The 22,102-nt window shown below is 39.5% G+C and overlaps 1 protein-coding gene, 1 long non-coding RNA gene and 2 other non-coding genes across 4 annotated transcripts; 2 read left to right on the forward strand and 2 right to left on the reverse strand.

Moving 5' to 3' along the window:
- Positions 1–1,080: 1,080 nt before the first annotated feature.
- trnav-aac lies at positions 1,081–1,153 on the reverse strand. The gene has a single exon. It is a non-coding gene; the product is annotated as a tRNA-Val (tRNA).
- Positions 1,154–3,864: 2,711 nt separating this feature from the next.
- Positions 3,865–3,937, reverse strand: trnav-cac. Its single transcript has one exon. It is a non-coding gene; the product is annotated as a tRNA-Val (tRNA).
- Positions 3,938–8,700: 4,763 nt separating this feature from the next.
- LOC117490662 lies at positions 8,701–11,023 on the forward strand. Its single transcript, XR_004556691.1, has 6 exons — positions 8,701–8,783; positions 9,423–9,875; positions 10,213–10,278; positions 10,381–10,476; positions 10,704–10,763; positions 10,868–11,023. It is a non-coding gene; the product is annotated as an uncharacterized LOC117490662 (long non-coding RNA).
- Positions 11,024–17,476: 6,453 nt separating this feature from the next.
- On the forward strand, positions 17,477–21,852 carry LOC117490361 (growth/differentiation factor 5-like). The gene is made up of 6 exons (XM_034140076.1): positions 17,477–17,548; positions 19,229–19,424; positions 20,410–20,567; positions 20,688–20,780; positions 20,880–21,007; positions 21,627–21,852. Exons 2-6 carry the CDS (start codon positions 19,303–19,305, stop codon positions 21,768–21,770), a joined length of 645 nt encoding a protein of 214 aa, XP_033995967.1. The 5' UTR covers positions 17,477–17,548; positions 19,229–19,302; the 3' UTR covers positions 21,771–21,852.
- The last annotated feature ends 250 nt before the right edge of the window (positions 21,853–22,102 follow it).

Consider the following 22,102-nt stretch of genomic DNA (forward strand, 5'->3'; position numbering starts at 1 on the left):
GTTTCCCACAGATCTTATTTCGAGCTATTTTCTAAAATCCTCTGGAGAAATCTCATTGCTTTTTTGTGCTTACTTCCTGGTTTTAGGACGCGCCACTGCAGCTCTCTCGTCTCCTCTTCACACACCACACTTTTCGCGGCACACGTACTTACAGCCAATCAGCTCTGAATGATTTGAGATGACGTATGGTGGGGATGGTAGCTCCGTGCCCCTCTGGTCATTATTTTTTTGCCACACACATTACATTACAAAATACTCTGAGCATGCGCAGTGTAGTTTTTACAGTCAACGTTCACTTCACAGCAAGAGGAAGGGGCATAATCAGGTTTTGTCCCACATGGCTCTAAACAGCTCAATAGGCACACACTGTGACTGTAGACACACTAATTAGAAGAACACAGACTAAAACAGCAATGTACAGACGAATCAGATGATTAAACATGATCTTAAAATATATTTTATATTTTTTTTTATTTTTTTTTTTGCATTTTTGTAATCATTATTTGTAATACTTTCTGCTGACACTAGGAGGGGCTGTGCCCCACCTGCCCCTAATGACCAGTCGCCACTGGTGGTGATAGTGAGGGTAGTCAATCGTTTTGTTGACAGTAGTGACGGCCATCTTGGTGACGTGTGTTGTTCTGTGAGACCAGAGATGTAGTTCATTGAGCGTTTCACACAAACAAATGTGTTACTTCACAGTTTTCCGACACATTTTTTTTTTTTTGACTTGCAAAATTATCTTTTAAATTGACAAACATCATATGTGTAATTCGTGGCACAATTCAAACGGGATCGAAAGATAATCTTTCTCTCTCCATTGACTTCAATACATAATTTTTCCGAAATAAGGTCCCATGGAGGTCCACCGGAAGGGGAGGGACTTCGCCACTCTATATATACAGTCTATGGTCTGGATCTGTCTCATAATTGACATGAACACCAAATTATATTCTTGTCAATTATTATCACATAATTTCACTTTTCTCGACATTTTGACATTTTTCAATCAATGACCCTTTTCTATCTATTTAATTTATTTTATATATATATTATGTGGAAGCAAACAAGACATAATTGTGTTTCCGCCCGGTCTCGAACCGGGGACCTTTCGCGTGTTAGGCGAACGTGATAACCACTACACTACGGAAACAGATGAAAGAGATTTGCCGCCTGTCAAACAGGAGACCCGGGTTCGAGTCCCCGTCAGGGCGAATATTCAACCACCTGCTTGTAATATAGCGAAACCCACAACACCCTTTGAAACCACCCTCTGAAAATGACTTTTGAAGGGTGTCAGACACTTCCAATGTTTCAGGCCCTGCATTGAAGATGAAACTGATGCTTAACAAAAGTGATATCAACAATTATAACATACACAATATTAAACGTACATACACACTGTTCATTTCACAAGCCATGATAACCGGTGCTCTAAAATCGACTCAACAATTTTTACTCAACATGCTCTTTGTGTGAAAATTAACACCTGGCTCTAATTAGACAAGTTAGAAAGTGTAGTAGTTTGTCTGCTGCCTTCATGGACTGCATACACATCTTTGCAGTTGAAATGTTCAGAGGGAGGCAACTATGTGCTACCTATTTGGCACCTCTACTCTAGGACCATAGAAGAAAAACACTACAAATACTCACCATTGTGGAATTAATGTCATTAGAAACACAAGGTACAGGGTCATTCCTCTCCAGGTGTCGGATCTTGCACGGCAATAGTAAGGCTTAACTTCCTTAACTTTTACCATTCATTCTCTATGGTAGTTCTTATCACTACGGATGTAATATATTTCTGGCCACAAATGGTGTTTCGGGGGCGCTCTTTCCTTAGTTATGTGACCCTACGTGATTGATGAGCATTTGTTTAGTTTGTTTTTGAATATTTTATTTATCATTTTCAGGTGTATATAACAATTATACATAACACAAAACACAAAGCATCGCCCCTCCCACTCACCCAAATAAACAAATCATAGGACAAACAAAAGTCATAGAGTGAAACACAAAGAGATACTACACTAACATAGTGCTTTACCCAGAAGCCTGTTGGCTAATCAGATCACATACCTATGGTGGCGTCAGTGATGTACCTATACTCTAGGTAAGGCGGCCAGATTTTCAGAAAGGTGTTAGATCCTTTTCTAAGACTATATATGATTTTTTAAAGAGGAATACAACTGTTCATTTCCAAAGACCATTTATCAATGAGATTCATTAGATTCAAAGATGTATTGTCATGTCATACACAACTACGGTGTAGTTATGCAATGAATGAAAAACTTAAGTAACAGGTTCCTTAACGTTGCAACGGTGCAATAACAAGACATACATTTGTATAAGACTAAAATAAAATAGTCAAAAAAAATTAAAATAGTTCAAGTTCAGGTGTTTAATATATTCGTATGGCATGTGGGATGAAACTTTCTCTGAGTCTGGTAGTCTTTGTTCTGATGCTGCGGTACCGCCTGCCAGACGGCAGCAGACAGAACAGTTTGTTGCTGGGATCTCAGGCAATAGCTACTTGCCACTCTCTGTGAGATCAAAGAGCAGATATAAGTTGGTAGTTTACCCAGCATGGCTTTATAGATAAACATGTACCAATGACTGAGCCTCCGAACAGTTAGTGAAGGCAAACCTGCCCTGGCATACAGGGTACAGTGATGAGTTAATACTTTACAGTTAGTAACAAATCTCAGCGCACTGTGATAGGCGGCATCTAACTTGATCAGGCAATGGGCAGGTGCATTCATATAGATCAGATCACCATAGTCCAGCACAGGTAAAAAGGTCACAGAGACTAGCCTTTTCATTTCATTTCAAACCTTTATTTATTCAGGTTGTATCCCATTGAGATCATTGACCTCTTTTTCAAGGGAGACCTGCTCAAGTAGGTTCCACATGAAACATTAAAAACATAAACAGAACAACAAAAGGACATCATACAGTAGCATTACAGGGATTACAAATTACATACTATCCACATGCACAGGTACCAACAGCTTCCGATTCAGTAGCATCTAACCGAGCTTTAAAAACATTTAGTGGCAACAGATTGCTCAGTTTCCATTTTAATTGCAGACTATTCCAGGACAGTGGAGCTGCGCATCTAAATGCTATTTTCCCTAAGACAGTCCTAGCAGTTCTTTTCCTGGCTTCAAGCGAGAAACACGACTTGTATCTGAAAAAGAAACCTAGCTTCACCAAATGATGTTTCGGGGGCCCTCTTTCTTTAGTTATGTGACCCAAAGTCATTGATGAGCATTTGTGGGTAAGGCGAAACTGAAATGATACTTAACAAAAGTTTGATTAGCAAAAATCAACAATAATAACATTCACAATATTAAATTGGCAGCGCTGCATTTCACAAGCCATGATAACCGGGGCTCTAAAATCAACTAAACCATTTTTACTCAACATGCTTTTCATGCAAAAATGAACACCTAGGCTCTAATTAGACAAGTTAGAAAGTGTAGCAATGGACTGTATATAAATCTTTACAGTTGAAGTTCAGAGGGAGGCATGTATAGGCTATTTCTTACTTTTACTCTAGAATCATAGAACAAAAACACTACAAATACTCACCATTGTGGAATTAATGTCATGAGAAATAAAAGTTACAGGACCATGCCTCTCCAGATGTGTTGAATTTAGATTTTTCTTAAAATGTCTCCTCTCTTTCCAAAGTCCATAGTGTTAGGCCAGCACCTTCGTAGTCTGAAAGAAGCAGACAACGAAGGAATAACTTCTCGGCATATTGGCATTTTTCAAACGGGGCTCCCTCTTCCATTTATTTTGCTGATAACTATCTTTTGCAGAGTTTAGTATATATGTGAAGCCATACAAGACATAATGTGTTTCCGCCCGGTCTCGAACCGGGGACCTTTCGCGTGTGAGGCGAACGTGATAACCACTACACTACGGAAACAGATGAAAGGGATTTGCCGCCTGTCAAACGGGGTTTAATTAACTCCCTTAACTTTTACCATTCATTGTCGATGGTAGTTCTTATCACTACGGATGTAATATATATTTCTGGCCACAAGTGGTATTTCGGGGGCGCTCTTTCCTTAGTTATGTGACCCAAAGTGATTGATGAGCATTTATGGGAAAAGGGATACCCAAAAAGTAATTAATAACATAACTTTTCTGTGTTTTATTTTTTAGACAGGGGATAATAATCCTAGAAATAAAATGCATACGTAATTGCTATTTTTTTTTGTGTCCAATACAACACTCAAAAATCAAACGATTTTTACTCAACATGCTTTTAATGTGAAATGAACACCTGGCTCTAATTAGACAATTTAAAGAATGCAGTCGGTCAATGTCCCTTTGTCTGCTGCCTTCATGGACTGTATACAAATCCTGACAGTTGGTTACACATTTTCAGAGGGAGGCAACTATGTGCTATTTCTTACTTTTAATCTAGGACCATGTAATACAAAAAAAACACAAATAATCACCATTGTGGAATCAATGTCATTTGAAATACAAGGTACATTTCTCCGCTCTTTCCAAAGTCCACAATGTATAGTTTCCGGGGTGCACTACCCCGCAGAAATGAATCAATAATATATATTTTCTCGACATATTGCTATTTTTCAATCTGTGCTGCCTTTTTTTTTATCTACTTTATTTTGTGTATTGTGTAAGTAAGACAAAGATTTGTTTCCGCCCGGTATTTTCTTTTATGCATTTGTGATTATTTGATGGGTAAATATGTTACCCATCTGCTATATAGTGCTTAAAAACAGCTGCTAGGGCACCAGTAAGCACATCTTACGCTGGAAAACATTCAATGTCAAGGCAAGACGTGTTTTTTTTTCCATTTATTTTGTTGTAATCCAATAATCCAACATATAAAGAACATTGGTTTCACCTGTGGCATTTCATTCTGGTGCAGCAATCACACCACCACCTGTCTCCAATAAAAACCTAATCAGCTGGTGCCCAAAACCACCTTTAAAAATGGCTTTGCTTAACTTAAATAATTACACCAAAAGTAATTACAATAAAACAATTATTAGTTTCACATTAACACAAACAGCTAGAAAATAAATATTGAATTACTAAATTACATAAGTTTATTTATATAGCACCTTTCAACAGAAGGCAATTCAAAGTGCTTCACAAAAATGAAAGACATTAAGAAAATGGCATTTAAAAAAAAACATTAAAAAGCAAAGATAATAAAATGAACATTAAAAGAAAAAGTACATGAATCAAAGTTACGGCCCGTCCACACAGCGGCGTGCGTTAAAGCTTGCCGGTGGGGGGGGGGGGCTGAAACTCGACCAACAACCAATCACATGAATCTCCCGCCCCGGACACACAAGCACGCGGTTTGATTGGCTAGAGCTTGTACTGGCACATGCGAAGCGTGACGTCACCCCATTCAAAGTGAATGGGCAGAAGCGTTGAAGCTTCAACGCACGCCGCTGTGTGGACGGGCCGTTACAGAGCAGTGTGAGATATGAATAGTTCAATTAGAAGCAGCGGCAAAAAGAAAAGTCTTCAGCCTGGATTTAAAAGTAGTCAGAGTTGCAGCGGACCTGCAGGTTTCTGGGAGATTGTTCCAGATATTTGGAGCATAATAACTGAACTTCTCCATGTTTAGTTCTGACCAAATGACATAAATCGATGTATAGCTCCAACAGTAGTCTATGTGCTTTGTGACTGAAAGGATTTACTATTGTTGTAATCAACCACATTAACAGGGCAATGAAGTAATACATCTGCCTGCCTGTCCAGCTTCCTCTCCGTCGGTTCATGCAATATAAAAGTTGTGACCAAAACATTACAAATCATTGTGTTTTTCTGTGTGCAGGATGAAGGAGACTAACTTTTGCCAGGAAAGATAAGGATGTCTCTCAGGAAGGGTCCATCTGGCACCTGCGACAGGACCCTTCAGAGGAGGGAATGAGAATAAAAAAAAATCCTTCCCTTCAGGACAAGTCTGCCGCTCAGAAGCATGAGCATGTGAGGACAAATGCTCTCACTGAGGTCCTTCAGATTGGAGGGCAAGTGTCCGATCGACTCGAGGTGATAGGGGAGTATTTATTACAGTTTCATTCCTTGTGAATGATGTCGGCTACACCAGTAATCTGACGGTTTACTCATGGCAGTCATATATTTAAGGCTTTATTACATGTTCTCTTGTTGTGTATGTACTATGGTGTTTTACAGATCTGCCTTTTCCAGCGCCTCCTGTCCCTTTGGTCGCAGCACGCCAGCCTGCAGCCTCTGTTCCGGGCTATAGTGAGGATGTTGCCCACTGGAACTGCTCCCACCAGCAGAAAATATGGATGAAGACTGAGTTGGAAACATTGGGTCTGTGGCCAGGTTCACCTCCAGTGCGACACCTTATGAACATGTTGTCCCTGTGGCGTTATCCGCCTCAGCCTGAGCTTATAGACTCAATCTCAGACCTGCCTTCACCCAAGTATTATCAGCTTCATCCATATTTTATTTGGAAGCCAGAGCATGCGATCATGGAGAGGGTGTGAAACAATTGTGTTTTGCCCTGTCTCTATGGTTGTCCGAACCCTCAGGTAGTTTCTTCTGGCATTGGAAGGCCAAGAGTCATCCTTGGGACAAGCGGCCAGTACTATATTTTAGCTTCGCGACTCACCTGCAAGGTCTGCAAAAAGTACTGGCATGCTGACAAGCCCCAGTGGCTGGAGAAGCTACCCCAGCGCTTCAGCAACATCGTGCCGGCCTTCCTGACTCACAAAAAGGCGGTCTGCAAATCTGTCCTGGATGAGATGAGGCGCAGCGGCAGATCACCAGAGGACATGTCCAAGCAGCTGACGGAGGCGCTCAATCTCAAATATGAGAGAGCTCACCTGGCCTACCTGCTGTGTGTGCAGAATGTCAGGGATGCTGAGGCAGGAGTCTACGGCCAAAGGACTATCACTGGGTTCCTCAGACAGGAAGATACTCCGGCTCCATTTTGTGGATACTCGGATGGTGATGGCTGGTGTTACAGTCAAAGTGTCATCTAACTATCTGTAAGACGGAGTGCCTGGTCCGTGAGTATCAGCGGCAGGAGGAGCTCCTTACTCTGCTGCTTCGGGGGACCTTTGGTCAGGCACTGAGGTCAGATCACACTCGCAGAGTGGCTAGGAAGGTTGTGCTGTCGTCCGGCACCATGTCTTCCTATGCCATTATGAATGAGAACTGGAGGATCCTGAGCTGGGTGACGTGCTCTTTTGTTACCAAAAACCTAGAGGTGGATTCAACTCCCAGCCTTTGAAGTTAAAATCCAGATACTTCTTTTGTTCTTCAGAGATGCCGAGTGTAGACATTGTCTGCTGTACTGCATCACTGTGACCTTTTCTCCGCCTGTGGGCAAACACAGAACATGTTTGAGTTAGTAAAGTTTAACATCCTCAAACCTTTCAATACTGGAGCTGTGGGATTCACAGGCTAATTTCTGAAGATTCATTCTAGTGTTTTACAATCACTAGAAACTCATTGCAATTTGGTCCATATTGTGCATAATTCTAAATAAACCTGATTGTACATTTAGTAATCTATATAAAATGTGAATTGCAAAATCTTTGTTTATGAAAAAAAACTGCATTAAACCTGATAATGATTCTGATCTTCACTGCAATATGGTTAAATGACATCATAACATGTTTTACCTCGACCAAACCAATTATATTTAATATCAGTTAATACATTTTGGTCACTTTGTACTCTGAACAACTATGTTATTTATTTATAAAAAATACATCTGTAACTTAAAATCATTAAGCAGTCAACAGCCAAAATAAAAAGATTTGGCCGATCCCACAAATGTATGTTCCTCACAAATGTGGCACCATTTAAAAAGGTATATATATATATATATATATATATATAGATATATATATATATATATATATATATATATATATATATATATATATATATATATATATATATATATATATATATATATACACAGGCTTTCCTACGGTATAAGATGTATTGCCAAAAAGTATTGTTTCAACAAAGAAATAATCTAACAAACACACATTTCCTTACTTTTTGTGCTTAGTTTATATAGAGAAAACGAGGCGGCACAATGCTAATGTTAGCCTCCCCCTCAAAGGAAAGCTAAGGCTAGGTTTTAGCACAACATGCGGACAGCAGCATACCTACCGAGGACCGGAGCACAAGCCGGTCAACGCGGTGGTTTGAAAGATGGAGAAGTGATGCGGTCATGAAGTGTCTCTGTCTCTGACCAAAACTCCCCACGAGGTGCTTCATAAGCAACACGCCGCCAAAAAGCAACAGCAACTCACGTGCATGTTGACGCCCCTTTAATGCTGAGTTCGAGGACGCATCAGTAATTTGTGTTAAACAGAAAATCAAGGGACAGATAGCGATCTGTCTCATAATTGACATGAACACCAAATTATATTCTTGTCAATTATTACATTATTTCTCAATATTTGGGCATTTTTCAATTAATGACGCCTTACTATCTATTTAATTTATTTTATATATATGTGGAAGCAAACAAGTCATAATGTGTTTCCGCCCGGTCTAACTCTCTTAACTTTACCATTCATTCTCTATGGTAGTTCTTACACTGTGACTGCAATATATTTCTGGCCACAAGCGAGAAATTGGGGGCGCTGTTGCACCCTTTTGGTAGAAGTAAGGAGACCCCGTTTCCAGTGACAGAGAGAGACGGAGCAACAGCAGCAGCATCTTACAGATAGAGACGACATTAGCGACACAATTCGACTTCTAACATCACGTCAAACTTATCAAACGTAAGTGGGGCTTATTTTTCTATGACTGAATTAACTCTTATCATATTGTTACACTGTTTTTGCAATAGTTGTTAGTTGTTTGTTTGTTTGTCTTTAACTCTGTGTGTCTAAGGTACTGTAACTTTTGTTAGCTAACGTTACACTAACGTCATGTATTTACAGTAAATGTCAGCGTTAACAGCAGCTGATTTATTACTCATTACACATGGCAAAAGAGCTGTCAAATGTGTTTTACAGGTGTATCCTGATCCAAAATACTGCATTATTTGACTCTTTTCATTGCTGCAGTTCTACTTACTACAGTACATTTTAATCGGGTAAATACTACAGTATTCAGTCTTAAAACTCTTTTTTTGCTATCTTCTATTGTACTTTTGTTATTATTTTATGGCTAACGATGTTACCCATCTGCTTTTCAGTCTGTCTGTTCGTGTAATAGAGAAGTTGTTACCTAGCCTGTCCACCTGCCCCTCTGTTTGTTTGTTTGTCTGCCTGTCTGATCATGTAATATAAATGTGTTACCTATACAAATCCTGGTTAACGTGAATGAATGAAATGAATAACTCTGCTAATATAACAGTATGATGATTTTTGCACTTCTTAATATATATACTTTGCATTGTGTTTTTCTGTGTGCAGGAGATAATGAAGAAAACCATATTCTTCCCAGGAAAGATGAGAGTGTCTTTCAGGAAGGGTCCATCTGGCCACCTGAGACAGGACCCTTCAGAGGAGGGTATGAGAATACAAAAAAATCCTTCCCTTCAGGACAAGTCTGCTGCTCAGAAACATGAGCATGTGAGGACAAATGCTCTCACTGAGGTCCTTCAGAGGGGAGGGGATGTATCTGACCGACTCGAGGTGATGGGGGAGTACGTGCTACAGTTTGGAAAATATAAGGGGAAACTGTACTCCATCACCTGTGCTTTATAGGGCCACCAGCAGCAGTCTCCAGAGCCCCGGCTGTGTCTACACCAACAGGTTTCTCTCCAGCAGTGTGGAGGGATAACTTGGCCGTGTTCGGGTCTGTTCTGATGCTTGTGTTATTCTGTTCTCCAACTAACTGAAGGAATTAACATGTCAGCAATGATGGTAAGTGTTTTTCCTTTTTTGCATGCTTTTTTTAGACTGTCATGCAAGGATTTGGCATTTTAAATATTGGCTTAGGAAACCTAGCTTCTTACCCTCTAAGATATCATGCCACACCTTTGAATGGAAGATGTGCTTGCTATATATGTATGCTGTTTCTCTGCTTTACCTGTTTCCAAACACATATAGACATTATGTTTTTCTATTTCAAATAATTGGGATTCACAAGTTAATACAACGGGGTATTTTCATTCTGTTAAAGAGACAACAGGTAAAGACAGATTGTGAAGCTTGAAACAACTTAACACTTGAGGAACATGACACAGGATTGTTTCTACAGCCCACAGGACTTATCCAACTGCCACTGCCACTGTGTCCAGACCCGATGGACCTGCTCCTCTGAAAGGTTATTGGGTTTTTATACTCCTCACTTGGATCCATCTTGAATCTTTTTCATACATATTATGTATATATACCCTCATGTTTGTTTTCGCCTTTCATCCTTCAGCCACAGTGAAGGCACCGCTGCCGGTCCCTCCTCAGCTGCTCGCCATTGCCCCAAAGCTCGGGATTGAAGAGCAGGCGCCAAATGTGTTGAGACAAAGTATGTGTTCTTCTTATACTACCAGTGTATCTCACAAAAACTTCAATTTCATTCTGACAAATCACATTGTCCCGGTGTCATACAGTATAGTGCTCACGTTTTAGGTAAAGTTAAGTAATGATATCATCGTCTCTGTTTTCGTTTTTCACAACTTCTTAAATGCTGCTTCTTAATTTCGATGTATAATGTGTATACATCACTTGCCTGTTTGTATCTCATCATCCCAGATTCATCACCACATAATATGGCCCCTGTGGAAGCGCAGGGAGACACTGTCCTCGATGAAGGTATGGATATCTGTGACACTGTATTATAGCAGTCATTTATATAGAGCTTTATTCAATTTTATCTGATGTAACTGCTAACTGTGGTGTTTTGCTGTGTCTTACAGCTCTGACTTGCCCAGGGAAGTATATCTACTGCCCCTCCAGAGTCTTCTCCTTATATAATGCACAGGGCATGGAGCAGGAGATGACGTGGCCGGAGTTCCAGCAGTCTGACTTCTATGATGCTGAAAGGGACAGATGGATTGCAGACAAAAGGAAGCCCTAACCTACCTAACCTACCCTCACATACACACAGTACTAGTAGTACATACTCCTAGTACTAGACTCCTTGTACTAGGATGGGTTAAAAGCAGAGGCCAAATTTCACTGTGTGTGCTGTGTGCTCTGCATGTGTGACCATTAAAGAGGGTTTCATCCCTCCCTATTCTATTCAGGCACGCGCCACTTCCTGGGTCTACTAAGTTGCATACTAACTTAACATACAAACTAAGACGTTTTGCCTGCAACAAAAGCGAGACCCCTAAACTATCAGCCTTTTCACCAGTCCTGACAATCCTGCCGATAACAAAACAGTTTTGGTTAATGCCCTCAAAAAACTCTATTCATAATAAAGAATAATAATCATTTCAGGGATTTCTATAGGTCCTCCACTCCAATCTTGTCGGTGCTGGGGCCTGCACTAGAATATTATATACTATACTAGAATAAATATAATTATTGCACTAGAATAAATAAAAAAACAAATACCAAGTAAGAGGGTATAAATCACTAAAATGAGAAAAGAATGCAGAATAGAAACCATACAAGAACATGAGGTGAAAAACATTTCAGATAATGGATGGTGGTGAGATCAAATACATCTATAACAAAACAATACACCATCTTCTGCTAAATTATAATATTATAATAAATATTAAGGTGCAATACAACCTATCACATAGTCCAAAAATACAAAGAATATAATATAGTTCAATCCTTTTTTCAGGATCTGATTGTTCTCTCTGTATTGTGTTTTCAGTGTTTTTTATATATTTGTAGTTCTATTTGTATTATTTCCTATATTTGATGTTTCAGCTGTTTTTGAATAAATGATCTTGAATGCATCACTGTGGCTGTCTTTACTTGATAGAGGAAGTAATAGTGATAGAAAGAAGAATGAAGCACACTCATATGCTCAATGTAAACATCTGTACAATCAACATATTTAAAAAATATTAATTATAAGTAAAAATACAAAAATATTATATAAAACATTATTATTACTAATATTAAGATATCATTATTTGTGTTATTATTGTTATGATTGCTATATATTAAGGTTAAAACAACTATAAGAAGCAGCAAGGAAAGAATAATTCATTTCTAACTCCAAATATCAGTTTCTAACTTTAAACGTTTGAAAAGATAAATGGAGTGTTTGTGTATAATGAGCAACATTTTGAAACTGAATGTGGGGATTTTGTTAGGGTCAGGTGGGATTCGAACCGTCGTTCTTTTGAAAAGGCTTCTGGCCAATAGAAAATCTTCTATGGGTATACACGGCTTACCAATCGCTGTTAGGCGAATGTGATAACCACTACACTACGGAAACTGATGAAAGGGCTTTTGCCGCCTGTCAAACTGGAGAGCCGGGTTCGATTCCCCGTCGGGACGAGTTTATCACCACTTCTTTGAAAGATACAATGAGCTACTCACCTTATTTTCAAGGTTTTAACAGCATCCCGGGACCTACACAGCTTCTCCTGTATCTGTGTTCCAACTATCTGCCATCAAGATAGTATTCAATATCGCTAGTAAACATTCGGAAAATGCTTTTGGTTTAGTATTAGCTAAGCTAGCACTTGGGGTTAGCTACAGTTAGCCAACAGGTACTTTTTTCGTGTTTGTAATAACTTGCAATATATACAGTAACTGTGTACAGCGTTGGAAACTAAAAGCGACAGAAATGGCAGATAAATAAGGGTTGATTTGTAAGTAACAGCTACTACGAAGAAGCTAACCAGCTAAAAGGCAACCACACACTACTGCTAATAGATTGTAATCGTTGCCATAGATCACATATGTCAAGCTCAAGGCCCGGGGGCCAAATCAGGCCCTTGGTGGATTTAATTTCGGCCCGCAGGATAATTTTTAAATTACTATTAGATCTGGCCCGCCGGTATATTGCACGCACACCTTCACTCAATCCTGAGGATTTCCTCAGCTCAGAGTCTGACCCCAATCATTGATGAACTAGCACCCAAGATGAGATGCCAAGTATCTGGCTTGAACTAGCATCACAGTGCAGCAAACTGAGTTTAATGGTTGTTTCCTTCTGCACTTTTTTTCTTGCGACAACAGGGCATGTTTGTTTTTTTCTTTGAGGGAAATGTTTTTTTGAAGCTGTTGTTGGCCTGTGGAAAAATGTAATCATAAGAAATGACTCTGGAAAAGCTGCAGATAGAGCCATAAGAAATGAATGCAACTGATTATTTAATGTTTAATGTTGTTTTTATAGGCAATAATTTAAAGGGGACGTTTTGGTACGTCTTTTATACATGAATATGTGTCCCCGGTGTTCCAGGGAACTCACCAAGTGTCAGAAAACACAACCCTCTCTATTTTCCTCCATACCCAAATCTCTAAAAAAGGGGCTGCAACTAGGGTGACCAGATGTCCCGCTTTGCGCGGGACTGCACAGCATTTTCACGACTTTTGGTGCGTCCCGCAAATTGAGACGATGTCCCGCATATTTCATTTTGATTGGCTAAAACGCTTTTCTAAAATCAGATTTATCCAATGGCTGTTGAGAAAGCAGGGAAGGCTATCATCACGGAGCTGTGTTTGCTGTCAATCAAACTGTAAGACACGGCGGGTGCTGGTCAAGTGTTAACCAATGAGAATAACTCACTCACACACACACCGCCGCGGCCCTGCCAAACAACAACAATGAAAGTCAATAACGCAGGCGACGCAGCAGGTTATGGAAAATGGAGGAAACTGAAACTACAGCTAAGAAAAGAAGAAGATTCACATACAACAAAGACTGGGAAGACATTTACCCGTGGGCAGCGGCGGACTGGGACTACAAATCAGCCCGGGACTCTCGACCGGCCCACCTCGGTACCGCAAATAATCACCGCTAGTACATTTTCAACGGGGGGGGGGGGGGGGTGTGTGTGTTGAGAGGGTGTCCAACATTGTCCCACACAAACATACTCCTTGTCCCACATTTGGTTTGTTGGGACCTGGTCACCCTAGCTGCAACAGATCTGATAAAAACTGATCCAGATTTGAACACTGTCCTGACGTCAGGACGGTGGCGCTACGGCTATTCGGCCAACTCCACCAATCAGGAGGAGACAGCCACGGCCATTGCCGTTCGAAAACGCTGGAGACGCTGTAGTACATATGCCAGGCCTGTAGGTGGTGCTGTTCTCACTGAATCAGCCCTTGCAAAAACAGGGCTAAAAAAGTGCAAATTGAGCAAAATGAGGCATTGCTAAAATGCATGATCTGTTTGGTAAGTACAGATAAATACAGAACCAAAATATGAACAAGAATAATCAAAATAGGAGGTTAATACTAGTACAAGACTAGAAACTATACTATACGAGAATGGTCTATACAAGAGCAATTAAAGGCACTTTGGATTAGTATGATTAGAGAGAGTAAGGTGTTGAAATAAATAATTAATTCATATTTGTTACAGTGTAACTGCATGCTCAAGGGCGTTAAGTAAATAATGTGGGAGAAAAGATCTGAGAACAATATGTACAGGAAAGGCCTGCTGTTGAGTACCGCATATGGTAATCGGCTTTGTATGGCAGGCGATGACGTGACTGATGTTGGGAAAAGTTGTCAGAAGTCTCCAAGTCTCTCCAAGAAGCTGCAGAACATATCGAGCATGAAGCTGCTACTATAAAAAAAAGAAAGTGTGTATAAACCGAGCACAGAGGAGAAAAAGCAAACCTTAGATTGAACACCTTTGGGGATATACTCATGTACTTACTTCTTTGTGCTTGAAGGCCTCCACCAGCTTCGACACCCCACAGAACGTCATGGGGAACGTCAGATGGGGGCCTGTGTAGCTTTTTGTCACCTCAATGCTCTTGTAGCAAAAATATCTCTCCCACTCTGTGTCAAGACAGATTTCATTCTTACGAAATATGTGGGATATAAGGTTTCCTATGGTAAAGGTGAAGAGAGGAAGTGAAAAAGTAAGGGCAAACCCACATTCTGTTTCTCAGCAGATAGTAGACTGGTTAAACTCAGATTATCTGACTGTCAAGAGTTGAGGTCTGTTTTACTTTCACTGCTGGCTGGGGTGAAGTGGTCCATCAAGAAGCCAAAGAAATTGTAGAGCTGCAGGAAGAAAAAATACATGTTGTTAAATGTCTTATTTCGAAATTGTCAAATCAAAGTACTGGAAAAAATGACATTTTAGATAAAAATGTAGGGGCCACTAAGGTTATTGTAATAAATCCCAGATGGACCATGGATGCAAAATATCTCAGCCATCCATCTTGTAAGGATTATTATTTTTCAATCAAATTGATATATTTTTCACTCTGAACCACAAATGTCAGCCTCATGGTGGTGCTGGAAGGTCTGGAGATCACAAAGTTGGTAAGATGTATCCTCTTGGGTCCATGAATGTCTGTTTTAAAATGTAATGGCAGTACATCCAATATTTAAAATGTATATTTCTTACAGACAGCTTGATGTTGCCATCCACAAGGCTTCTAAATGTTGGTGGGTAAGACGAGTTCTGTCAGTGCTCACCTTGATCTGGTCTTGCTCTCCTGCATATTCGATAGACTGGAAGATGTTCCACGTGCACCTGCGTCTCATCCTCAGCCGTGCAACATGCTGACGGTACCAGCGCTGGATCAACACTGCACTGATCGCTGCAGATTAGGAGACAAGACGGAAGCACTCGGACATAACCATGCTGAGGTAACCTTCCTCTTCCACTATAAACACATTCATATACTAAGTTTGATCCATTCTGCAAGACTTACCAGTGGCAGCTTCACAGAGTGCATACAAATTGAGTAGAAAAGTGAGTTAAAATTGCTTATTTAGACTTTTGTGGAACTGAGATGGACTCTAAAAATGAAAAATAGCAATGACACTGACATTAAATTATTGCGTAAAAAAGGTACATTTGACTCTGGAATTTCACTGGAATAATAAAGGCAGCACCTGTGTGACATTTTTTCAGCAGTGGTTCAGACTTTCCCATACCACATCCCATGATCCTGTGCTGTTTTCACTGTCAAAGAAAAATATACTTTCATGTGTGAGTGTGAAATGTCTGACCTTGTGTTTTGCAAGCTGCGAAATAATGAAATAATAGATTTTTATAAACAACCAAACACATTTCCCTGTTTCATCTGTTTCACTACAGATTTTTGTCATAACTCTTTGACTTTTTGTAATAAATCAATTGGACAATCAAGTTTAACAGTTAGGGGTATAACAAATGGAAAAAGACACAAATACTTGATGTTTTAAAACATAATGGCAAATGTATGCATGGACTACACACTTCAGCATTTCAAGTTTAAGTAATGTTTCCCAAACTTTTTTAAATAGAGCAATCAACAGTAGAAATAAAAGACAAAGCACCAGACTGGCCGAAAAACCCTTACCTGTTCACGTTACCTTTCTTTCAATATCCCCCTCACTTCTTCTGGACCGTATGCCCCAAACCAGCCAGCCAAATTATATTTGTTTAAAGAAGAGAAAAGGCAGATATGTAGCATGTGTTATCACTCCATTCATTTCCAAGGCCCAGCAGCACAGGTCCCACTGTCTGTAATGTTGTAGTTAGATTTCCCCTCTTGAAGCTACACACTCTCGTCCACCAACACACACATTGGCTCAAGTCTTGTAAATATCAAAGCCAAGTGTCCTGCACAAGCCCTGTGATCACTTTAACAAAACAAGATGCAAGTGGATTAGGATTAAACATGACTTCGGCTGTCATGTACGCTGAGTAAACGGATGATGGCTCTGATAAAGGGCAGTATCTGTTTTTAAATCTTGGCCTCGATGCAAGACCTGTGTCCTCCCTGTGACTAATGAATAATAACGTCAATGTATCTCCATTAGTGGTTAATTGGCCATGGCTAGCCTGGATAGATAGACTTTAACATTAAATATATCATAGTACTAGTCATAGAAAGCACCCTTTATATTCAATACAACTCATACAAATATAGACACAACATTATCAAATCAAATAACAAGGTGGCAAACAGAAACAGTCCTTCTTTTACTTTCCTCACCATGCATGTACGTGAAGCAATCATGCAACAAGTAGAACACACCAATCAAGGTTGAAGGATTGTAAATGTAACATTATTGGACAAGACATTAAACAATACTGCTTCCAATTATGAGATTCCATAAACTAATAATGTGGGTGCTGTACAATGAGGCTATTGAATTGAATTGTTGCAGCAGGTGTTCTGTCTATCCACAGTCATTATGTTCAAGTCTTGTCGGGCACAAATTAAATCTTAATAGCAATATTTCCCACAGAATGAATCTCCTGTAATGTAGCTTTCTATCTCGCTACACCAAATCCTGCCACATTTTTAATAATCTTGTTGAGATTCATCCCAAGAATGTCCTCTGTGTTGTGTGCTTGTGATCACAGCCAGCAGCAGCTGCGGTGGTGTGACTCCCTGCTGTAGTAGAACAAGGAAATGGTGGGAGACGTCTGATACTCAAGGACTCCGCTCATGTATACGTCGAAGGTGGTCGAAAACTGCAATATTCCACAGTGACCTAAGGTGTGCATCAATGCGTTATTATAAGAATACAGCTGACAATTTTACACATTTATGTTAGTGTAAACAAATCCCATGAAAAGAAAAACTATACATTTGTTTTTGGTTTGTATTAACAGAAACATGACATAAATCCATTAAAAAAAAAACTTCACAGTGAAAAATAAACCAAGAGAAAGATCAAACTGCTGCCTCCTGATAAAACACATATTACCAGGCTTAACAGCTATATACACAACAAAACATAAACAAATTGAAGATTTGAGATAAATATATATTTATCTGTATAAAATATATATATATATATTCTATACAATCTATAGCTAGTTAGAAAGATAGATGGATCAAATTATTTATTATTTAAATTGACGTAAAAAGAAAAATTATTTTGTGTAAAACAGTCACCCTAAAAACCTATAAAAACTCTCTGATACAAGACACAAAGATGGCTGCCTTATGGGCCATCAGATATCATTTAATAAACAGCTGATATAGATATAGAAATATATGAAATATCCCCGGAGTTATCCTCTAAGACTTTATTTTTGAATAGTGTCAATTTATCACCATTGTTGAGACCTGATGATAATTTCAGAACTCAAATCTTCTCAGTGTTGTTTAGACCTATAGGAGGTCTTGTGCAAGAACACATGGCATACTTGTGTTATTATGCCAAGATAAACATAACCAAAGAAACAAAGTGCTTTGGGGTTACAAATGGTTCAACAGCGAAGGAAACGATTACGAGTTAAAGAGAACTAATTTTTTAAATTGTACTTTAATAACATTGCTTCAATCCTCGACTGTGATCTGAAATTGAAATATAAAGAATTTTCCTGCTTTCCTTATTTCAGTGCCTTCTGCAAAGTTAGTGTTTTTTGAGAGGTATACACTACTATGCTGACAAATGCATGAAATAAGAAAGCCATGTTTTTGCAGTGGTGCATCTACTGCCAACCAGCAGTAATGAACTTAACCTGCACTTCAGAACTGTTATTTTACATTAACTGAAAGAGTATTGCCATGTCTTGTATCAGCCTGTACCAAAGTAGCACTGCCTATTATGATTTGTCGTACCCTCCAGCAGTAAAACTGTGTTCTTTGGTGCACCATGCAAATATTGCTGTGACCCAGTTTAGTCCACAGTGAGTTAGTAGTCTCTGATTAAAGGGGCCTTAACGACTTGAAACTACCGTTCCTTGCTTGCCTCTCAACTCAGCCTCGTGTTTTGCTCTTTACTCTCATAGAGATGGATAGTTGAGCATGTATGATACTGGTAGTGTGGAATAATATGGTTTAAACAAGTACAAGTACATTATGAGTGGCATCAGAAGGCCCAATGAACCTTTTTTTGTTGAAAAGAAGTTTAAAAAAGAATATGTTCACTGGGGAATATGTGAAAGTTTATTCACTGATTATTTGAAGATGTTTTTGCATCTTTTACTTTGTGTAGCAAAACCATATTCTTGATTTCAAATCCTCCCTAAGAAATCACATCCAGTATTGCACGTCCGGGAGAAATAACTGAACTGATCTCTTTCACACAGGGACAAGGCAACAATGTGAAATATCTCAAGGCCAAGCTTTGGTACAGGAAGATAAAAACCCATGTTCCCAGGCCCTGACAAACAATACCTCGTGCAGCATCACTGTCTGGTCACTCCTATCTTCTCTTCCAACCAGAGTCAACCGTAGTCGGCCGCAAGTCCGAATTTGAGAGCAGTTGATCGAAAGATTGACCATCCGGCCCATACACCATGTCCTTTACGTTTATTGTCATGACGATGCTCCTGGGCTCTTCGATGGTGTTTGCATTTGTCTTGCTGCCATCCGAGGAAGTTTCTGCTGCCCCTGCGAACTCTCCTGTGTCGCAGCACAGGTCAGTACCAACCTATCTGTTCCCTGTCTCTAAAGTGCAATATGTTTGATTTCTAAGAGCGCTATTGGTAAATGTTTTATTTCAGGAGCACATTTTTACAGTGCTTTGGTACCTAAATAACATTACGCTTTTGTTTGCTGTGTAGTGTACCCATTTTATTATAGATTGCAGGCCTCTATTCCTGACCTTGCTTTATAAAATCTGCTTTTTATGAAACTACAGCCTCTTGAAACATTACAACTACAAACTACAACACTTGGGCATTCATAGAATATATGGCTTTCATTGATATGTAGACATTAAGTAGGCTTCTGAGCATTTCTCTTTAAAAAAAAGTGCTCCCCATCCAATCGCTAATCAGATTTCATGCAGAAGGTTTTTGATACCAAGTCACAGTTGTCCTCTTACTAGTGTTCCAAAAGGTCTTGGGGTGTTAAAGTGTTATTTTGAAGTCATTTTTTCAGTCTCAAATTTTAGAATGTGTTTAATTTTGCATCAAATCTGTGTATCAAATTCCTTGTGACGTGGACCTGCTATCTCTCCCCTTATCTTGTCAGGTCGTAGAAGTTAATACATATTTTGAATAACCTCAGTGCTGCAAACTTGCTTAACAGATCACATATCCATGATGTGTGGGTGCTGAGTAGTTCTCAGGGAAAAAATACATTCCTGGTAGGATTTAGCATCATTTTGATCTATTTCTAGGAATTTGCAGAGCTGTAACATGCTGTTTCAATTAAGCTTCAGAAGTGTCATCTCTTCCACAGAGGAATTTGTGTATGCCTAAGAAAATAGTCCCAGAGCTATTGAGGTTATTGAGAGAGTACATGTCTGGCATGTGCAGCTGCTCACAACTACGCTTGTTTAGTCTTGATTGGATTGTTAACACAATACTTATTTTTTTGTCATGTAGAGTATTTCTTCAATTTGTCTGTGTAATCCTTTTTAATGCAAATGTAAATGTAACCTTTTATATGATGTTTAGGTGCTCGGGGGGGTCATTGCAGTCCATCAGACAGAGTCTCCTCGAGGGCCTCAACTTGCAGGCTGAGCCACAGCTGCCTGCTGGTGGGCTGGACGGTATCGGAGAGCAATGGAGGACCACCTTCGGCTCCATTGCTCACAGAGTGAAGGACAATGGTGGTATGTAACACCCTAACACTTTGAAGAAACCTTTGTAGAGCCCACATTTTGTACAGCTTTAATTTTATCTTAAGAGGTTTTCACATTCAAACTGAATTGAACGTTTTTTCGTCCTTACAGTTCCAGTGGCCTCTGGCAACTCTGTGTCCCCTGATGGTGGAAACAGTACAGACCTGAAGTGCTGTTCCATGGCCTCTGAGATCTTCATGAAAGGTATGCACCAATGTGTGCATGTGTTCATGTATGCATGCAAATTAACATGCAAAAATATATAAATGCATGTACTAAAATGTCCATTATTATGTGTTTCAGATCTGGGCTGGGATAACTGGATGATCCATCCTGCCAGCCTGACCATCGTCCAGTGTGCACTCTGCAACCCCGCAGGGCACCCTGTGCAATGTCCACCATCCCTAACCATCCCTAATGCCAGTACTCAGGTAACAGTGAAAAAAATGTCCTCCAACCCCAATTACCTTATATTTTACTGTTAAATGTATAGCTTTGTTTATTGTACTTGCTTCCTCTTCTACAGTCCTACACGTCTTTTTTCACCTCTTTGCCTCAGTTGCATTGGAGCTACAAACACCAAATAGTTTGCCTGTGTGTGCTCAGGAGGGAAAACAGCTGCCAATAGATAAACCTGTTTTCTCACTCTGCCAACACAAATATACAAATTAACCAAATTCAAGCTGAGACACTCCCAAAACGTTGGTCAATCAGAAATGAATGCAGTGTACGTGCTAAGGAAACTGAACGTTTTGTACCATCTTTATGCGATCTTATAAATAAAGAAAATATATTTGCAAAAGAAAATACAAGACTGCATCTTTTAAATGAAACTGTTTGGAAACTAATTTGTAATTTGTTATTTTATATTTAATTTTTCTACTCTTTTTTATTTCTGTACTTTATGTGTAACACATCCACCATAGCATGCAACACTTTTTTGCATTTCTATCAAGAATATAAATATTCACACGTTCTTAACGTCCTTTTTTGTTCAAACTGTGTTATCCAACATAACCTCTTTAACTCCTCCTCTCTTTCTCTCTCCAGGTGCCATGTTGTCAGCCCACCTCCCTCCAAATGGTGCCTGTTCTCTATGTGGATGATTTCAGCACCCTCGTCATCTCCTCCGTGCAGCTGGCCAGCAGCTGCGGGTGTGGGCCTAGTAACCTCCAGCAGCCAGGCACAAAGTAAAGTTTGTTTTATAGTTCTGTGTATGTGAACCACCTGGTGCACACACTCACACAAAATACAGAAAAGTTAGTGATACATTATATGCAGGCCTATCTTCTCTCAATAGACTTATCTTAGATCCTTTCAGTGTGTATTCAGCACTCTCAGTTTTGCATTCCTGTTTCTCCTTTCAAACAAGAATGTGCCAGCACAAATCTGATCAATTTTTATTTTAGAGGTTAACTGCCAATTATTATTATGATGATGATAATGATACTGCAGGCCCGTAAAAAATGCATTTCTGTAGATAAGCCCAACTATTTATCTTGCGCCAAGAGCTGCAGAGAGCTGGA

This window comes from Trematomus bernacchii, unplaced genomic scaffold, assembly GCF_902827165.1.
Source record: "Trematomus bernacchii unplaced genomic scaffold, fTreBer1.1, whole genome shotgun sequence".
NCBI lineage: Eukaryota > Metazoa > Chordata > Actinopteri > Perciformes > Nototheniidae > Trematomus > Trematomus bernacchii.

Bases quoted from the DNA above. Each gene is read 5' to 3' on its own strand.
- LOC117490361 (XM_034140076.1), top strand. From the start codon at position 19,303: ATGTCCTTTACGTTTATTGTCATGACGATGCTCCTGGGCTCTTCGATG. The intron at 19,425-20,409 runs GTCAGTACCAAC...TATGATGTTTAG, and splicing joins TCTCCTGTGTCGCAGCACAG to GTGCTCGGGGGGGTCATTGC. The intron at 20,781-20,879 runs GTATGCACCAAT...TATGTGTTTCAG, and splicing joins CTCTGAGATCTTCATGAAAG to ATCTGGGCTGGGATAACTGG.